This window comes from Arvicanthis niloticus, chromosome 1, assembly GCF_011762505.2.
Source record: "Arvicanthis niloticus isolate mArvNil1 chromosome 1, mArvNil1.pat.X, whole genome shotgun sequence".
Lineage (NCBI taxonomy): Eukaryota > Metazoa > Chordata > Mammalia > Rodentia > Muridae > Arvicanthis > Arvicanthis niloticus.
This window is the reverse complement of record NC_047658.1, coordinates 95,021,421-95,041,276: the sequence shown is the minus strand read 5'-3', so window position 1 is coordinate 95,041,276 and position 19,856 is coordinate 95,021,421. Positions and strand designations below refer to the sequence as shown.

The window sequence follows — 19,856 nt, the reverse complement described above, 5'->3', positions numbered from 1 at the left end:
GAGCACAAGACAGCAAATACAGAGCTGAAACACGTGGAAGTCTTGGTGGGTAAACAAGAGGGTTTACCTGTAGAGTTGGGGTGGAGGTGGGGGTGGTCACAGTCTGTTATACAGGCAGAGGACAGGGCAGGGAGACCTAGCGTGAACTGGAAGGTGGCTCTGGAGACTGAGAAGGGTGGATGCTGCTGAAGGCTTTTCCTCCATTGTTAGGGTAGCACAGTGAATATTCTCCAGGCCCTCAAGGCAGTGCACACATGCACCTGCCCTCTGTATCCCACACGGAGCCTGCCTCCTCCTTTCCCTAAACACACCACACGTGACTCCCAAAGCCTTGCCCCTCCCTCCTAAGTCAACCTCTCCCATTCACGCCCTCCAGGAATTCTCTGACAAAGGGCTGGGCTGGAATCCAGATGCCTAGGCTTCTAGAAGATAGTAAAGGAAGTAAGGGTCCATTTTTCCTCAAGCTTACGCCTAACCCATACCCGTACCCGCTGACTGCAGTCACACAGGCTGCCTTTCCGTGAACTCCTTCTGTGGTCCTGTTACTTGTGTGTACATACACATGCATGCACCCACACAAGCAAATTCTGAGGCTGCTGCTCTCCACTCTGTCTTGAGGCAGGGTCTCACTGATCCTGGACTCCCTGGATCCTGTTTCACCTAGACTGGCTGGCCAGCAAAGCCCCAGGGTCCGCTGTCTCCCACCCAGGACTGTCCTGGGGTTGCAACTGTGAGCCATCACACGCACTTTTTACATAAAGCTAAGGATCTGAACCTGGGTTTTTATGCTTGCCCGGCAGTTGCTTTACTCCTGAGCCCTTGCCAGCCCTTTCCCTGAACGTCTACCCTACCTACTTTACAGCACCCCAGCTTTGTCTTTTTTTTTTTTTTTTTTTTTTTAAGTGAAGGGTTTCTCTATGTAGCCTTGGCTATGCTAGAACTTTCTATGTAGACCAGGCTGGCCTCAAACTCATAGAAGCAGCTCTGCCTTAGTAGGAAAAAGGATGGCTGGCTTTAAGGCATGTGTGATCACACCTGGCCCAACTCCGACAGCTTTGTTATCATCTTTCCATGCCCTCTAAGGATTTGGCTCCCAGTGTTCTTCTTCCACGACCCCTGCAGCTACGGTGCAGTTGGGAGTCCCACTAATTGTGTCTATCACAGCTCCTAATTTGAAATGATTCAATAATTGCCTTTTGTTATTTGATTCAAGTCTGACATCCCTACTTCATCATCATCTCAAGGAGGTCATGATGGTACAGTCCGCCACTTGTGCCCAGCTCCACAAGGCTGTACTTAGCAAATACTTACTGGATGATCGTCAACAGCCGGATGATCAACACCTGCAGGAAGGTGTTTTTACAGAGGGCCTGCCAGGAATGGCCTTGGCCTGGGGCATTCATTCCCCCATGCCCTAGTCTTAGATACCTGGCCTGAGGAGGGAAGGGAAAGGGTGAGCAGGGGCTGCGGCCCTTCATTAATGAAGTCTAGACCAGGCCAGGTGGGGGGGGGTTGGGGGGTTGGGGGGATAGGGAGTGGAGAGAGGAGGGAGGAGAACAGGGCTGAGGAGAAGGAGGGGTGATAACTGAGAGACTAGGAAGACTTGGGATAGTTGGCTGGCTCTTAGGGTTTCTAGTCCTGCCTTGAGCTGCTCTCTGACCGGCCAGGATCACTTCTTCTTTGCCAAAAGCACCCCCATTGCGAGAGGATCCAGGAAAGGATCATAGAGGTCAGAAGCAGGAGAAAAAAAAAGGCCTCCTTTCAGAGAAGGAGGGCGTGGCTAAGGGAGGAGCCTACAGGTAGTTGGTTCCTGCCGAAGTGCCTGGAGAGGTCTCTGTGTTGACCAGGTTGTAAGGCAGAACAGGTCCACACTGGTCACTGCAGAGACTAAAGGCGTGTCCCGTCTTCCCCGTGGCCATTTCCTGCCGAGAAGCCTGCTTCACCTTCCCAGCCTAGATCCTGGGATTCCTCACTTCTGAGCCCACACCTAGATCCTGCCTCCAAAACCAGCCTTCTAGTTCTTCCCTTTCTACCTAGAGTCTCCTTCAGGGGACCTTTGTCCTGGGCCATGGCCCTAAGGGTGGGCCTGGGACCCGGGCAGCTGGAAGCTGTGACCATTCTGCTCCTTATTGGATTGCTCCAGTCAAGAGTCGGTAAGTATGAATCAGCGGAGAGGGAGGGCTGGAGAAAGCTCTGGGGAGAGCAGGCAGACCCCCGTGTAGAGCACAGCTTCATCCTGAGTTCATGAATCTCGGTGTTCCTAATGTGTACCGATCTTCTCCTGTTAGTCCCCGAAACAAGTAGTTGCCCTCTGGGAAGGCGATTGGTGTGAAGGGGTCTAGGGACTCAGGTCATGCCTCCCTGCCAACTCTCTCTCCTTCTTTCCCTCCAGGAGCTGACAGGACTGAAGGTGAGGCTTTCTGCGGGCATTGGGGAAGTGAGGGCACTGCGGTTCCGAGTCCCCTGGTGGGTTGTGAGCACTTGTCGCCCAGCTGAGCTTGCTCACCTATCCACACTAAGTGTTCCAACAGCTCTGAGTGTGTGGGAATCTTGGCTCTTGTTTTATGAGGAAACTGAGGTGAAGAGAAGCAGTGAGTTATCCAAGGGCATAATCGAAGCCTGACTCTCAGTGTGGGTAGGTGAGGTGGTTCTGAGGGAAACTACACGGAGCAGCTCCAGTGGAGACCGGTTTTCAGTCTGAGCATAACTATTTAGTAACTATTTAGTGGCGTTGTCTTCTTATGTTTCTAAGCCCCTGTTTCTTTGCCTTGAAAAGCTGTCAGTTCTGTCCTTCTAGGGCTGTAAGGAGGTCTGGGAGATTGGACAGTGAAAGCCCCTTGGGGCCTAGAGGAGCCTCAGCTGCACTCTGAGTAGTAGCCATTGTCATGATTATGAAGAAATGAAGGAAGAGTCTAGCTTGGTATTTTCTCTGCCAACTGCTAGCTTGCGGGGCGGGGGGGAGGGGGAGTAGCGGGGGGGGGGGGGGGACATGGACAGGTCCCCAACCTGAGGAATCCAACTTTGTTTTGATATTCAACCACATCCATAGTTCTTGTATGCCCAGCAAATGCGGGGATAAGGTGGAAACAGGTGTGTCTCTAGGTAACTGCTCAGGTTGGTGCAGTTGGAACAGTCATAAGCATGAGAACAGGTGTCAGCCGGGACACTGTGAAGAGGGCCCTGGAAGCTGAGAGGGACACCTGTGACTTAACCGGCTTGATCAGAACAGGCTGGGGGTGGGGGAACTGTGCCTGGATGGCTCTCTGGCCTAGTGAAGAAGGGCTGAAAAGGCATTCAGAGTAGAGTGGCTGGTCTTCACAGAGGTGAGGAGTGGATGGCCCAGTGTGTGTGACAGGAAGTGTGCTGTGTGACAGTCAGAGGATAGTGCCATATATATTATCTGGAATGTTTGGGTTTTTTTAATTCTTCAAAATTGAGTATTTTGCCTGTATAAATGCCTGTGTATCACATGAATGCCTGATGCCTTTGGAGGTGAGAAGAAGGTATCAGATCTACTGGAACTAGAGTTAGGGGCAGTTGTGAGCTGTCATGTAGTTGGTGGGAACCACATGCAGGCCTTCGCAAGAGGCCTTACCTCTCCTACCCCTGTGATGTATGTTAAGGTCAGCATGGAGCCGTGGAAGAGGTTAGAAGACTGATTTGGCCAGGTTGGAAAGGGATAGACTGGACAGGCGAGAAGGCTTACAAGGGGCTGACATGACACTGGAATACACAGCACAGGCACTGAACTCACAGCCGCCTGAGCCAAGGGCGGGGGAAGGGAGCTGAGTGCTGAGTATGAATGCACTTCCCAGGCTCTGAACCAAGTCTCAGGGTGGCAGGGCTAAGGACGGCTGTGGGGATCACAGAAAGGCCTGACCTCACCTTCCCCTTTTCTCCCGGGCAGCCTCCTGTGGTGCAGTCATCCAGCCACGCATCACAGGTGGTGGCAGTGCAAAGCCTGGTCAGTGGCCCTGGCAGGTCAGCATCACCTACAATGGCGTCCATGTTTGTGGAGGGTCTCTCGTGTCAAATCAATGGGTGGTGTCAGCTGCTCACTGCTTCCCCAGGTACCAACTCGGTGGAGGGGCAGAGTGAGGGTCAAAAGTGGGCTGGAAACAGGGGTTGGATGACACCGGCCTGAAATCTCAGTACTTGGGAGGTGAAGGCAGGACCAGAAGTTCAAGGTCATCCATAGCTACTACATAGTAAATTTAAGGCCAGCTTGGAACACATTAGACTCCAGAAACAAGTATGTCATACAGGTATGTAGTCCAGATCATAGGTTGGACTAGTTCCTGGTGTGGGCTTAGGAGGATCAGTATTCTTAGGCCACACAAAGAAGTCATGCTTTTAATCCTAGCACTAGGTAGGCAAAGGCAGGTTGATCTCGTTGATCTCTATGAGTTCAAGGCCAGCCTGGTTGGTATAGAGTTCCAGGCCAGCTCAAGATACATAGTGAGATTCTGTTTCAAAAAGAAAAGAAGAAACCAATCAGAGGTAAAAGTGAAGGGTAAGGTGCATGGGGTAAAACTAGGCCCTTGAGTGCTGCTTGGATCAAAATCTGAGGGAGGACACGTGAGGAAGAGGAGTCAGGGGACAGAAGAGGTCCCTCAGCTCTTACCCTTTGCCTCTCTGCCTGCAGAGAACACAGCAGGCAAGAGTATGAGGTAAAGCTGGGGGCCCACCAGCTAGACTCCTACAGCAATGACACTGTGGTCCACACAGTGGCTCAGATCATCTCCCACTCAAGCTACCGAGAAGAGGGCTCCGAGGGTGACATCGCACTCATCCGCCTCAGCAGCCCTGTCACCTTCTCCCGCTACATCAGACCCATCTGCCTCCCTGCAGCCAATGCCTCCTTTCCCAATGGCCTTCTCTGTACTGTCACAGGATGGGGTCATGTGGCTCCTTCAGGTGAGGTGGGGCACTGGGTGCCAAAGGTCAAGGAAGGGAGGCTGACTGAGATTGTGGATCATGAGTAACCACATTTTGTCCCCACAGTGAGTCTCCAGACCCCCAGGCCTCTGCAGCAGCTCGAGGTACCACTCATCAGCCGTGAAACCTGTAGCTGCCTGTACAACATTAATGCGGTGCCTGAAGAACCCCACACTATCCAGCAGGACATGCTGTGTGCTGGCTATGTGAAGGGGGGCAAGGATGCTTGCCAGGTAACAGAGGAGACAAGTATAACCTGAGTGGTGGAGGGCTGAATGTGTCTGACATGGATGACTATTGGCCAGAGGTCTGTCCTGACAGAGCTTTTTTTTTTTTTTTTTTCCTTAGGGTGACTCTGGAGGCCCACTCTCTTGTCCCATGGAGGGCCTCTGGTATTTGGCTGGCATTGTGAGTTGGGGTGATGCCTGTGGTGCCCCCAACAGGCCTGGAGTATATACTCTGACATCTACCTATGCTTCCTGGATCCACCACCATGTGGCAGAACTCCAACCTCGTGTTGTCCCCCAGACTCAGGAGTCCCAGCCGGATGGCCACCTCTGCAACCACCATCCTGTCTTCAACTCAGCTGCAGCCCAGGAATTGTTAAGGCCCATACTTTTCCTGCCACTGGGTCTGACCCTGAGCCTCTTCTGCCTTTGGCTTGAACATTAAGCTACTTAACCCTCAAAGTTGACCATGCTTCCAGGACCACAGCGCGCCCAAAGACTGTTTGGGAGGGCAGCACGCAGACTTGATCTTTGAGCCCACTCTTCTGCATTTGCTCTTTGGAATTATAATCTAGGGCGGAGAAGTTTACAGCCTGTGGAATGGGCCAGGAATTCTAGCCACCCTTCTAATATCTGCAGCTTATTGGTTAGGCTCCTATGGAGCTCCCAGAAGCCTCAGCTAGGAACAGGAACCCTCACTTCAACCTGTATCTAGCACTCAGGGCCGCTGCCTAGCTGACTGCTGCAGAAGGCTGGCTTCAGGGCCCTGCCCACCCTGCCCTATGAGCCCTTCACTTCGTCCTCTTCCTGCCTCCTGGACTTTGCCTGTCTTTCTGACAGGAAAGACAGCAGCCTTAATCTCCTGGACTCCGGAGGACTGAGCCCCCACCGGAGCTGGCTGGGGCTTGGATCAGGGTGAGGAGTAAAAGGGGCAAGGATAAATGTTTTTAACACAGCTGGCTGTATGTGAGATGAAATGAAGAATATCACCCTTTGGCACGGCACCTCTGCATACCTCCAAAGTCCAGTGCACCAGCAGAATTTACTTTATTAATAAATGACACAAAACAGGTCTGTACACATATTTACAGGTTAGAGGCCGGGGAAACACAGATCCAAAGCAGGGCGCAGGCCACTCACTTCTTGGAAAGCTTGACTTGTTTGTGCTTCGGAGGTGCCCACTTGAGGCAGACAGAGTCCACTGTGGGAGAGAAGAGGCATGAGAGGTAAGCAGGGCCTCTGGGCCAAGTCTGCTTCCACCTGGCTGCTCCTCTGGGGCCAGGCCAGGTTTCACCTTCACCAGACAAGAACAAAAGGGAGCCTTGGACTTCGGGGGAGGGGATCCCAGGAATGAGTAACCACCTCTAGGCTGCCATCCTAGAAACTGGTTCAACTGGTTTGGGATCTTGTAACAGCCAAAAAAAGAGGCCTTGGTTCTTATCCCACCCTGCCAAAACACACATGTGCTCTTGCACATGCCACCTATCCCCTACACACAGTGCACACACACACCGCACACAGCAGCATTCCACACACCTGTGATAGGTGGTTTCTTATACTGGGCGCTTTTGAGGTGTTCCTCTACCAGCTTAGGTGTGACACAGATCACATGCTGGCCCTTCCAGTACTTGACCATGTTGAGGGACTGCAGAGTACTGATGATGTCATTCTGCGTGATGCTGGTCATCTGGCTGTAGAGAAGGATGCCAGCCCATGGAATCAGCAAAAGGATGAGGGACAAGATTCATGACCAATCTTAGGAGACCCCCTTCCTGTAGGGTTCCAAGAGATTCTTCACAAGGTCCCTTAATGGGACAGTGTATTCTAGACCTGGCTAGAGACCGTGGCTCTTACCTAAGATCTTTGATAGACAACGTGCCCCGGAAGTCTCGCAGGATCTCCAGCAAGACCCATGACCAGTAGCTTCTGTAGCTGAGTTTGCCCAAGTCACTCAGTGGCTTCTCTGGGGAGCCTACAGTACTCTCAAGCTTAGAGAGCTCATAACCTGGCAGTGGCAGAAAGAATCTTAGGATCCAGCCTCTCCCCACCGCAGCCCTCAGCATCCCCAACTATAGTACCCACATCCTAGGCTGCAGCGGCTACTCACTGAAGGCGATGAGAAACTTCCCATAACCACGCCGCTGGTAGGGAGGCAGGGTCAGGATGCAGGCCACGTTGTTTCCATCTGGGGATTCCTTCTCCTGTAGAGTATGGGGTATTCAGGTCCTCTGGAAGTGCTAGCCCCCATTCTAGTTAATAACACCCTCTTCCCAGGCTCTCCAGTCTAGTACCTTAGAAAAGTAGCCGACAATGTGAGCCCCCTGCCTATCTACTTCTGTCAAAATGTAAAAGACAAAGGGCTCCACATCAAAATACAAGGTCTTGTGGTCCAGGAAAAGCTTGGCCAGCAGGCACAGGTTCTGACAATATATCTAGGGATAGAAGGTAGAGACAGGGTAAGCAAACACATACAGGGACCAGTTGGCAACCTCTCTGCAGCTCTCTAAGCAACAGGTTGCACAGAGGAGCCAGAGACAGGCAAAGGAAGTAGACCCCTCCTCAGAACATAGGATTCCAAGCAGAAGGGAGTCGTCTCGTCAGTGAGGTGGACTGGAGGCTCAGAGTGAAGTCTGTTGCACTAACAGGAACAGGAGAGCTGAACTGACCATGGCTTCCCTTTTAATGATTTGTTTAGGAGGGGTCTCACTGTGCAAACCAGCTTTTCTTTCTTCCATCCATCCATCCATCCATCCATCCATCCATCCAGGGTTTCACTGTGTAGACCCGGCTGGCTTGGAATCTATTTTGCAGATCAGACTGGCCTCAAACACAAAGTGTCTGCCTGCCTTTTCCTCCTGAGTTTGAGGATTAAAGGTCATTATGCCTAACTATCTGACATTTTTAAAAATATTAAATTTTGTTAGTGGGGAAGAGACACAAACATCATGGCATGCATGTGAAAGCCAACTTCTGGGTGTTGGTTCTCTCCTTCCATTTTGGGTTCCAGGATAAACTCGGGCCGCCAGGCTCACATAAGGAGCACTTTTACCTGCTGATCCATCCAGCCACTTTTCAGGGCCGAATAAAGGGTAGGGTTTTCCATGCATCAATCTTTACAGACATTATCTTGTGTTTCAGAGCAGAAAACTGAGGCTCGGAAGGGAAAATGGCTTAGATCCCAAGGCTGGTAAATGCCAGGGCACAAACTCAGCTGGGCCCGGCTCTGGCTCATTCACAGGTGAGCCAGAAGCAGTCAGTACAAAGCTGCTAAGCAGAAGCTGGCAGCTGACAAGTGGAGAGGCCTGAGCCGCCTGTGCAGCTAGACACATTTGCTGGCCTCATCTAACACAGACACAGAGGCCTGCCAGGGCCAGCACTAGGAGAGACAACAGCACCTTGCATATGGGTTTCTAGTACAGATTTAAAGGGTTTGGGGGGGTGGTTGTTTGCTCTTTTTCACTTTTTATTTTTGAGAAAGGGTCTTACTATCACCTAGAATTGTAGACTAGACAGACTGACTTTGAACTCTGAGACCCACCTACCTATCCCAGGTGTTGGGATTAAAGGCGTGGGCTACCACACCCAACTCTTCTCATTTACGGTTTAGACAATCTATAGCCTAGGTTGGCCTCAAATTTGTGGCAGTTCCCCTTCCTCAGCCTCCTGGGATTAGAGGCCTGAGTCACCACACAGAGGATGCCTGTTTTTTGATGCCTCCTCACTTCAGCTCTCTTGTCCAGTCTAAGACTGTGTGAGCCCAGCACTGCTGGTCTGATGTGACTTAGGAGGCTGGCTCAAGGACTGTGATGTTAAGGCTTCAAAGTTGACAGAAGGTGGAGCTGGTAAACACCTCCAGTTTCGAGTGGGAGCCCCTTTTATCATCCTAACAGTTCATGCTAAAGGAAGCCAGAGTAGCTGGCAAGTTCCAGGGATTCCCCTAGCACAGGGCCACCTGAGCTCCAAAGGTCACCAGAGACAACAAAGGCCGTGTTTACTAACAGCCTACTAGACACTAGGCACGTGCTACATACCTGACATTTGTGGTCTCATTTGTGCAAACAGATGAGGTAAATAATTATGACTCGTCTTATGGATGCGGAAACAGGAACAAAACAAGGTTAGGTAACTTGTCTGAGGCCAGCCAGGAAGTGACATGGTGCTCTGAGAAACCTGTCCTCTTCTTGTACTACATAGCCCTTCAGGGGAGGCTCAAATATTTGCTAAAACTCTCTCAGACTCAGCAGGCAGGGGGACAGCAGGCCTCAAAGCCTATGTGTACTCCCAGTAGGGCCATTCCTGTGAAAAGCAGGAATGCAGATAGCAGCTTCAGAGCAGACTAAGAAATTTCTATACTTCCAGGCAAATATCTTTGGGTCACACAGAAAGAGGAAGCTGTTTAAAGAGCACCCTCAGGCAAGATAGTCTGTCTCTAGGCTCCAGAACTACTCAAACAGAACCACCCTTGTCAAAAAGAGACCCCAGAAAGAGTCAGGAGCCCTGTCCTGAGGTGGTACAGCCCATGGCTGTGTTCACTATGTACCAACACAGGCCAAGCACCAAGGGCCATGAGACCTCACTTGGAACTGAACTTGAGATACAGATCCTCACTGAGGGCTGGCCTCTGCCTGGCAGAGGTGATAATAACTACAAGTTATTATCAATAATATCAATAATAACTAGCCTCAGAAGACGGCTAGAGTTTCCCACGAGCCCTGGGCTACCAGCTCACCTTATGGTCTTTGCCGTCCACTTCATACACGGAGATGTTGCTCTTCCGATAGATCTCCTTCCCTGGGGGCTGCCGCCACTGACACTGGCCCTGGGGATCCAAGGAGGGACACATGTCAGATCTTTGGATCTCTGCCAGGTGGTTTTCACTCACAATATGGCCAATTCTGCCTCTTAGCTTTGCCATCTACAGGCCCTGTGTTCAACACCTTAAATCCAGTAACCCTGGTTTTCTCATCAGTAGAATAGGATCCATTTCCTAATGGGCACAAAGAAGCTGATAACTTGCTCAAGCTTCTTCCTAACCCTCACATTCATTCATCCACGTCAGGTCCAGCTTTGGGAGCCATCCTGCTATGCTAGTGAAAAGCGCCCCCTCCTGGCAGCTGCAGTAAAGCACTTCTTTCTACAGGCTGGCATCACTGCTCAGGAGTTATCTGTTGCTTCTTTTTGTACTGAGGAACCCAACACCAGTCCTTAGTAAAGGAAAGGAACTTGAATAATTTGGTCCCCATTCTGTAGAAGAAACTCCTGACTGCTAAGTCATCCTTTCTTTTAAAAAGTTTATTTTTTAGCTGGGCATAGTGGGACTCCCAGTATTCCAGAGACAGAGGCAGGCAGGTGGATCTCTGTGAGTTTAAGGCCAGTCTACAAACAAACAAACAAAAAAATATTTTTATTCTTAACAATGTGTGTGTGTGTGTATGTATGTGTGTGTGTGTGTGTGTATGTATGTATGTATGTATGTTGGTATGTTAGTATACTCATGTATATAAATACAAGTTCCAGCAGAGGCCAGAGGAGGGCTTTAGACCTCCTGGAGCTTGAGTTACAGGTGCCTGAGGATGCTGGGAACTGAACTTGGGTCCTTTGGAAGAGCATTCAATGCTCTTAACCCCTGAGCCTTCTCTCCAAAGTCCTTCGACTATGTAACTGAGGATGACCCTGAACTTCTGATCTTCCTGTCCATCTGCTAGGCACTAGGATTATAGAAACCACCACCACACCCAGAAGAATCTAGGGCTCTAGTAGTTCCTTGGGTGATTTTCATCCCTGTTGCCCCGAGTGAGTGACCCAGCCTCACCAGGTGGAAGCGGTAGCTCTTCTCAAACTTCATGTATTTGAGGCAGTACTCGCAGAGCCACAGCTTGGGCTGCTTCCCATAGTCCTCTGGGAAAGGTGAGAAATACCAGGCGTCAATTTCGTAGTTCCCGATGTGGATCTTGTCCACATACTTCACCTTGGTGATCTGCAGAGAGAGGAGGGGGCAGGGCACAGCTCAGAACCCATGAGGAGCAAGAAGAAGGGCAGCGAGCACCCCATCTGGTCCCCAGACCTGCGTTGTCTTACCGCCTCGTGTTCCTTTTCCAAGGCTGCTGTGGTGGGGTCCATCTCTGCATAGGTCTGGGGTAAGAAGTACACAGAGATGAACACACATAGTTAGCCTGTTCCCTTCCCATCCTAGAACTCACCTCGCAATAATAGTAAAGAGAGTAAGCACAGTAACAAATAATAATGTCAACATCTCATCTGTTTTACTTGGTTGAGGCTGATTCCTCTGCTATCTGCCTACCTACCCACACATCCAGACACCTAAGTCTAGATCTTGAGCTAGAGAAGCAGGGCGTGAAATCGGGTTAAGAGCATCAGCTATAGTTGGGCAGAGGTGGTGCATGCCTTTAATCCCAGCACTCTGGAGCAGAGGAAGGCAGACCTCAGTGAGTTTGAGGCCAGCCTGGTCTACAGAGAGTTCCAGGACAATCAGGGCCACACAGAAAAACCCTGTCTTGAAAAACAAGCTTCCCACCTGACAAAAACCATCAGCTGTATACTGGGTCTTATGGGAGACTCAGATGAAATGACAGCTCTCCTTCTCCATGCTGGCCTGGGCCTGCTGCTGCCATGGGTCTCCCTCCGTAACAGCAGACTTCAGCAGCTTCTCAATATGCTCCTTGAAGTTTCCTGTCTTCTCACACGATGTCAGGCAGTAGACGAACAGAAAGGACCTCTAGGTTCCTCTTCCTCCTGGGCCCTCTCTTAAACATCACTGCCTATCACTGGCCCACTCACTCTTAAAACTTCTTTCCCATCCTGGTAGCTGACCTAACCAATGGCCAACAGAGGGGATGCCAACTCTCTTCTCTATGATTATCTCTGGAATCAGTTCCTGTGGAATTTTTTCTGACCCACTCCAAATAACCACTGCCACTTTAGGTCTGGACAACTGACTAGGGTTCGTTAAACTCCCTGCTCCACCTCAGGCCCCTCAAATCCATGGCTATCAAGACCTTTCTTCCAGCCCCCAACCTTCCACACATGTACTACTTTCTCCTTCTCATGCTGCACATGCTCGCCTTGCCTCGGCGCAGAGCACAGGCCAGGTGAGGCTACCTCAGAGCCCTGTCAACTACCACGTGTAATTATTTTGCTCTTTCCTGTCCTTCAAGACCCAACATCCTTCCCAAGCCTCCTCCAGGATGTCTGACTAGATCCACTCATGTTTTTAGCTAAGACAGAGTTTCTCTGTGTAGCCCTGGCTGTCCTGGGACTCACTCTAGACCAGGCTGGCCTCGAACTCAGAAATCCGCCTGCCTCTGCCTCCCAAGTGCTGGGATTAAAGGCGTGCGCCACCACTGCCCAGCGATTCACTCTTTTTTTTTTGTATTGAGTTGTTGTTAATGATATTCTTTTTGAGACAGGGTCTGAGTATGCATATCACACTGGTCTGGAATTTGCCTTGAACTCCAAGCTTACAGGACATTCTTACCTCAGCCTACCAAGCTTTCCTACGTCAGGTCCCCAGTGCTGTGATTACAGGTATGCACCATTATACCTGGCCTTGAAGAGAATTATTTCAATTTTACAGAGCAGTAAACATACAGAAAGGGATGAGGTCACTGGCCCGTGGGTACCTGCCAGCTGCTATTGTAACTACCAAGCACTCTATAGACATTATTATTTCATTTTGCCTTCATAATGAGGCTTTGAAACAAAAGAGTGCTCATTATTACCAAAATACAAAAGAGGAAACTGAGGCACAAAGAAGCTAAGTCTTGGGGCTGGAGAGATGGCTCAGCTGTTAAGAGCGCTGTCTGCTCTTCCAGAGGTCCTGAGTTCAATTCCCATCAACCACATGGCTCACGACCATCTGTAATGTAATCTGGTGCCCTCTTCTGGCATGCAGGTGTACATGCAGATAGAACACTTAAACATTAATGAGTAAATCCTTTAAAAAAAAAAAAAAAAAGCATCTTGCCCAGGTTCACAGAACTAGTATGACAGAGTAGCCCTGGGTTGGCCCAGTTCCAACAAAGACAAGAAACAAAGATTTTTCTCTTCAGGTGTCTCTATAAACTGCATTTCTCAATGTTCACAAAACGAAATTCTTTTCTGTGAATGCATTAAAGAAGTACAAAACCACTATTTTTCTTCAATGTTGTAATTTATTTAGAATTAAACATTAATTAGAACAGGGCATGGTGGTACACACCTGTATGCCAGCACTTCAGAGGTAGAGGCAGGGGAACCAGTTCAAGGTCATCTTTGACTATATACTAAGTTTGAGGCAATGTCTCAAAACAAAAATCTTCAATAACTATTGAAACTTACCGAGAGTTGAATCACTCATCCATCAATACTTAGCCCACCCTGGTCTATATGAATGATGACTGAGAGTCACTCTATTCTAGTCAGAGAACAGCATTTTAAACCTGTGCTGTCCAAAAGAATATTACTGTCCAAGCCATTAACTGCAAATGCTATTTAATCTCAAATTCATAACAATTAAAAAAAATTCTAGTCAAACTGGACATGTACAGACCAGTTCTGAAGAGCCACAGGTGGTTAAAGGAACTACGGTACTGACTAGCAACAGCCCACAGAACAGTACTGGAGAGTCTTTCTAGCTTAGGGGATTGAAAACAGTTCTTACTAAAACATACTGGCACTGCAGTCAGTTGAAACGTCTGTGTATACATACATGCATGGATTACAAGTCAAATGAAACTGCCTCAAAACAATACTTACCCTACAAACATTTTAAAGGGATGGAGAAACAGTTGAGAGGTTAGAAGTATTTGCTGCTTTTGTGAAAGATCTCAGCTCGGTTCCCAGCACCCACGGGCCCCATGGTGGCCACAGCCATTTTTAACTCCAATCTCAGGGAATCAAATACCCTCTTCTGAACTCTGTGAGCACTGGATACACAGGCAAACATGCAGGCAACACTCATACATGTAAATCTAAAAAGCTTTTACAAAATGTAAATGTTGTACATACCACACCAAAACAAATTTCCAGCCTGGCAACAGTGTTCAGAGAGAAAAAAATTGCTGCACTGTTTGCTAAGAGCTTGCAAGGAAGCGAACGACTCTGCGGCCGCGCCTCATGACTGCTGCAGCCTCTCAGCCTGGAAATCAGTGTAGGAGCATGAGTCTGCTCCCTTTTCCCAATCATTCCTTTCTCTCGTCTATCTCTTCTCTGAGCACATTTTCCTTACCTCTTCTGGACATTTTGGGATTCCTTACTCCTTTCTCTAAAACTTTACTCCCTGACAGTGGCCACCTCCGTGCCATTTTAAACAGCATGAGTCTTTCCCTAAACTTGACAGCCCACCTGCCTTGGGGTTTTTCTTTTAAACTCTAATAAATCTGTCAAGCTTCCAAAACAGAAAGAAGGAGAAAGGGAGGGAAGGAGGGGCAGAAGAAGAAAAGAAATGAAGGTTCAGAGTGGGAGAAACAGTTCCCAGGAACAGTCTGGCTTGAAGAGAGCTCAGGGCCATCCTGGGCTACAGTCTCAATGGACCAGATAGTCAGGCTTGTTGACTCCTGTAACCCTTGATTACACTTGGGAAGTAGGCACAGGAGGATGAGGGGTTCAAGACCAGCCTTGGCTATGCAGGAAGTTTGAGATTAGCCTGATTACATGAGACAGTCTCACAAAAACAAAAAGGGTTACTGTCATGGCTCGGTGGCTACTGGGGCTTGCCATGTAATCCTAGGGCCCTGAGCTTGATCCCTGGATCCTACACAGTTGCTTTATGGTCTCCACATTCTCAAACCATGGCACACATACCCCCTCCTCCCACATATCATGTATACACACATATAAGCACACAAACATACGCATATACTAAATATTCTGAAATATATAGATATATGCACATATACATACACATATTTTGTTTTGTTTTTTTAAAGAATCCTGATTTTGAATACCTTTGTAGGATGTATCAAAACCGTGGTTAGGGCCTGGTCCCTAGGACGATGTACTGCCTAACAAGATTTCTAAACCTACCTGTGCTCCCTTTGTAAACGAAGATGCTCAGCACACGGCTGCTCTGCAACAGCGGAGAGGAGGGGATGCTGTGGATTAACCCTGATACTCCTCTGGCTTACAAGACAAGGATGTCGGCATAACTCCTGCCCTCCTTGTAACCAGCTATTCACCTTTCCCATGTCAGCTTCTTTGAGCCTATTTCCTCATAACAATAAGAGGTCATTCTTCCTGTGGTGAGACACCGTCAGGGAGGACCCCATGAGATATTATAGTACTCAGCATGGTACTGGGTGACAAAGTAAATGAAGTAATTTTAGTTTCTTTTCCTTCCTTTTGGACTTCAAGTTTGAGTTCCAGTCCTAACAGTACCATTTCCTTGCTGTGAGAGAGCAACCCTGTCTTCTCTATAAGCTGAGAATTTTTTATATATGAAGAATAAACGAGAGAAATACCATGGCACACTACCAAATTTTACGTGCGAGTTGCTACGGTTGTTGTTCTGGGGACCTCCTGGGCCCTGGAAAGGGGAGGGGCCAGGACCTTCTGCACGTGGTTGATCTCATCATGCTTTCGCTTTTGGTTGCGAGTGATCTTGCGCTCCGGCTGCTCCGCAAGCTCACTCAGATACTTCTCAGAGTTCTTCTGCACGGCGTCCTTCACTGTCTTGGTCAGTGCGAGTCGGTTCTTGTCCACCCATTCGTCCAGTCGCCTGTTGACTGTTAAGACAAACTATGAGAGACTGACGTGCTACCTCCCTCCTCCCACCCAGGCCCACAGCCCCAAGGACTCACAGCCCACATAGTGCACATAGAATTCTTCTCGGCCCTCCTGGTCATTCACTCGAGACTGGATCACTTCTGCTGAATCTGTCAAGAAAAAATGGGGGGGGGGGTGTAGATCTGAGGGGTAATTTCCAGATCCATCTGTCCACAGCTGCCATTTACCCTTGAAGCTGAGCCAGGTTAGGACTTTTGGGGGTAGGGCTGGGGGGGGGGGGTGCTAGAGGACCAGAGATTTGAAAACTGAGAAAACCTGGTATTTAAGTGCTTAAGTCTAGCTCCAAAGTCAGTGCTCACTCACTCATTTGGGGGGCATGAGAGCTGGCTGGGCATTAAGACAGTTTAAGCTTATGTATGATTCTTCCTTCACATTTCCTAAATGACTATAACCCCATTATTTGACTTTCTGAACCTTAGTTCCTTCATCTCCTGGAAAGTAAGAATAGTGCCTACCTAAAAGGGTAAGGCTGGCTTTAGAGTCTTAGCACTGGGACAATGCATAGCAGAGCTGTCTAGAAACCAATGCTTGTCTGGCACTCTGTTATGTAGTGCTGACACAGAGAGCAGATACAGTCATGAGTCACAAGAGATCTTGCTTTCTACCGTTTTCCCACTGACAGAGAAAGGCAGATAATTTTAACAGTATGGCTGAGGTATGGGAAAGAAAATGTGCCAGAACATACAAGCAATTAGCTTTGCCTGAAGGGGTCAAGAATGGGATTACCACAGGAGATAAAGGTAAGAGCTAGCCAGAAAAACACCAGAAAGGTTACTAAAAGCAAGCGCAGGTGATAAAAGGAACATAAATGCATAGTCTTTAGAAGGCAGCACAAGGCCTGGTCTGGCAATAGCCCTTGCTACAAGTGTTAGAAACTGGAAAGGTTTCAGACATGAATGAAAGCTTAAGTTTAATTTTGTTTTTGAGACAAGGTTTCTCTATGTAGTCCTGGCTCTTCTGGAACTTGCTATGCAGATCAGGCTGGCCCCAAACTCACAGCCTTCCCAGCGCTGGGATTAAAGGTGTTTGCCACCATGACCAACATGTATTCTGTCTTTTAAATTATATGTATCTTATTAGGGAGTAGGGGATACTCTTATATGAATGCCCAAGTACAACCAATGAGAATCACTGTCTCCTTCTGCCATGAAGGTCCTGGGGAATAGAACTCAAATCATCAGACTTGGTGACAAATACCTTTACCTCCTGAGCCATCTCAGCTAGGAGTTTATTTTGAAGCCAGCAGCTTGAGGTTTATTTTGAAGAGGGAAAGAAAAGGAACGTAAGTAAAGGGGCAACGTGTTTTTATAAACTGGGTTGTCCTCTTTGCTGGCGATGAGGGGACAAGAGAAATGTAAAAACAGACAACAAAACACCAATGAAGGAACAGACATAGCAAAAAAGATGAAACCTGAAATCGGACAAGAATGAATGTTCATACGCTAACACTGTATTCACCTTACTGGTGGCTTTACAAGAGACAACAAGCTAACCTCCGACTCCTGCTTCCCATTACAAAGTGGGTTTCTCAGCTCCAGAAGTCCCGCATTCTTACCTGAGTCACCACCCTTTTCCCAAGACTCCCAACCCCCAAACTCCGCCCCATTCCTAGGCCCTGCCCATCCCTAAACCCCGCCTCTAGGCCCTGGACCCCGCCCTCACGCCAGGTGCTATCGGGCCGCCGGCACAGGTACGTTTCTCCGATCTCCACGGTGACTTCTGGTTCTCCACGAGCCGGAGTCGGCGGAGAGACTCGGCCCGGGGACCGGGCAGGTCCCTCGACTGCTGCATTTTCCCCCGGACCGGGCTCTCCCTCCCCTACAGTTCCTGAAGTTGTTGCAGCAACTGCGGCTGTTGCTCCCTGTGCCGCCATTGCAGTGCCGGAAGTGACTCCGAAGACCGGCCGGAGAGACGCTTTTAGTTCCGGATCATTGGGGGCGGGCATAGTCTGAGAGTTGGAGGCGGGGAGGCTGTGACGTGGCAAGGTTTTGTTTTATGTGTACTCGGTGGGGCTGTTGTTGCTAGAAATTAATCCAATCTGATTTCTTTTGAGACAAGGTTGAATTATAGTCTTAACTGACTTGGAACTCGCAATGTAGACCATACTGGCCTCGAGATCCACCTACCTCTACCTTTTGAGTCCTGGTATTTAAAGACGTGCACCGCCACGCCCGGCCTCAATCCGATTTTTGTGGAGTTGTTTGTGGTGACGTAGTCCAGGCTGCCTACATACTTGTTGATTTAGCCTCCCGCCTTAGGGTCCCAAATGCTGGGACTAAAGGCGAGCACCATCGTGTAATGCCCTCCCCATTTTTTGAGAAAGGCTCTCTTCAGTGGCTAGCCTGAAACTCGCTGAATTTGTGGCAGCTTTCTGGGATTGCAGTTATAGTCTATCATCGTATCAGGTTTAAGGGCTGCTTGGGGCGAAAACCCAGGGATTCATATTTGCTACCCACCCTATGTTTGCGTCTCTCGTTCAGGATAGGAGCAAAAACCAGTTGAGACAGGAAAAGAACAGGTGTGCCAAATAAACTACCTTCAAAATAAACTTTTTTTTCTCTTAAGAATTTCATGTAGCCCCTGTAGAACTCAAACCCGAGTGTGGCCAGGGAGAACCTTGAGCGGTCGTCCAACCTCCACCTTCCAAATGTTGAGGTTAGGATGTCACCACACCAGGTTCATGCACTGCTAGGGATTGTACCCGGAGCTTCATTAATGCTAGGCAAACACTACCACTGAACATCGCCAGCCAGCGAGGGATTGAGCAGGGATATGATGAAGAGCTAACTTGGCAGTGCCTGGAGAATCTTTAGAGACCCTTCTCTGAGTACAGTATACCAATTCTCTGAGACTCAGTACAGGTTAAACCATATATACAAGTCATAGACTTGTATAAGCTCTATAACAACATTCAAGGTAAACTTATTGGTAGATGAATTGGAGTGACACATGTCTAATTTGCTGTTTAACTTCACCTTTCTACTCTCCCTCCTCCCCACCAGTGATCAGGTAAGATGTGTTTTCCTTCATTATTGTGTTGGGACACCTAACACCTTTTGTAGCCTGCCCAGTGCATAATATAGGAACTGCATCATAGGCAAACTAGTCAATGAAAACAATAAACATTTTTACTGTAAGAACTTTTGCTTGGGTTTTGCAGACTTGAGACATGGTAGTGATTAGGAATCCCGGTGCACCCCTGAGACAATGGCCACCAATCTTTGATCACCTTATACAAGCTACCATCAAATTAACTTCCCAGCAAGAAACCTGGGAATAATTTAGGGATGATAATGCTTGGCAGCCAGTTTTTCATTAGCTGGCTTACTGGAATAAAGTTCTTTTTCTCACCCCCCATTGTTTCAACTGACTGGCTTCTGCCACACGGTTTGCATACCCAGCATGTCCTGGTAACTTTTACAATAACACATAACATAGTGTGACTCAGAGTAGAAACTGGGTAAACATCTTTCAGATATTCTCTGAAAGTTCTTTCATTCATAATTTGGTTATCAGTCTTCGTAACAGTTCTTTTTGTTTGCTTGTTTTTCGAGACAGGGTTTTTCTGTATAGCCCTGGCTGTCCTGGAACTCACTCTGTAGACCAGGCTGGCCTCGAACTCAGAAATCTGCCTGCCTCTGCCTCCCAAGTGCTGGGACTAAAGGCGTGCGCCACCACCGCCCAGTTCTTAAGAGAGAGGCAGCTTGAAGTTGGAACTCAGAAATTATGGCCCAAGCAATATCTGACCATTGTGTATCTATGTGAGATGGCATTGGGGATAGAATAAATCCTTCTGTGTGTGTGGCATGGGGGCGGGGATCAAATAGATGACTTGGCATGCATTGCTCTTGCAGAGGATCTCAGTTGTGTTTCCACACCAGGCAGTTCAGTGTTGCCTGTAACTCCAGT

General features: G+C 48.7%; 2 protein-coding genes across 2 annotated transcripts; one reads left to right on the top strand and one right to left on the bottom strand.

The window, feature by feature from the left end:
- Positions 1–1,802: 1,802 nt before the first annotated feature.
- Positions 1,803–6,235, top strand: Prss8 (serine protease 8). Its single transcript, XM_034501075.2, has 6 exons — positions 1,803–2,153; positions 2,393–2,410; positions 3,908–4,070; positions 4,646–4,917; positions 5,005–5,171; positions 5,287–6,235. The coding sequence occupies exons 1-6, from the start codon at positions 2,069–2,071 to the stop codon at positions 5,608–5,610; spliced, it is 1,029 nt and encodes a 342-aa protein (XP_034356966.1). The 5' UTR covers positions 1,803–2,068; the 3' UTR covers positions 5,611–6,235.
- Kat8 (lysine acetyltransferase 8) lies at positions 6,189–18,444 on the bottom strand. The gene is made up of 11 exons (XM_034501055.2): positions 17,610–18,444; positions 15,962–16,036; positions 15,711–15,886; positions 11,244–11,297; positions 10,978–11,142; positions 9,895–9,984; positions 7,457–7,597; positions 7,273–7,366; positions 7,020–7,170; positions 6,702–6,856; positions 6,189–6,366 (listed from the first exon to the last, which is right to left on the bottom strand). The coding sequence occupies exons 1-11, from the start codon at positions 17,890–17,892 to the stop codon at positions 6,302–6,304; spliced, it is 1,449 nt and encodes a 482-aa protein (XP_034356946.1). The 5' UTR covers positions 17,893–18,444; the 3' UTR covers positions 6,189–6,301.
- Positions 18,445–19,856: the final 1,412 nt, after the last annotated feature.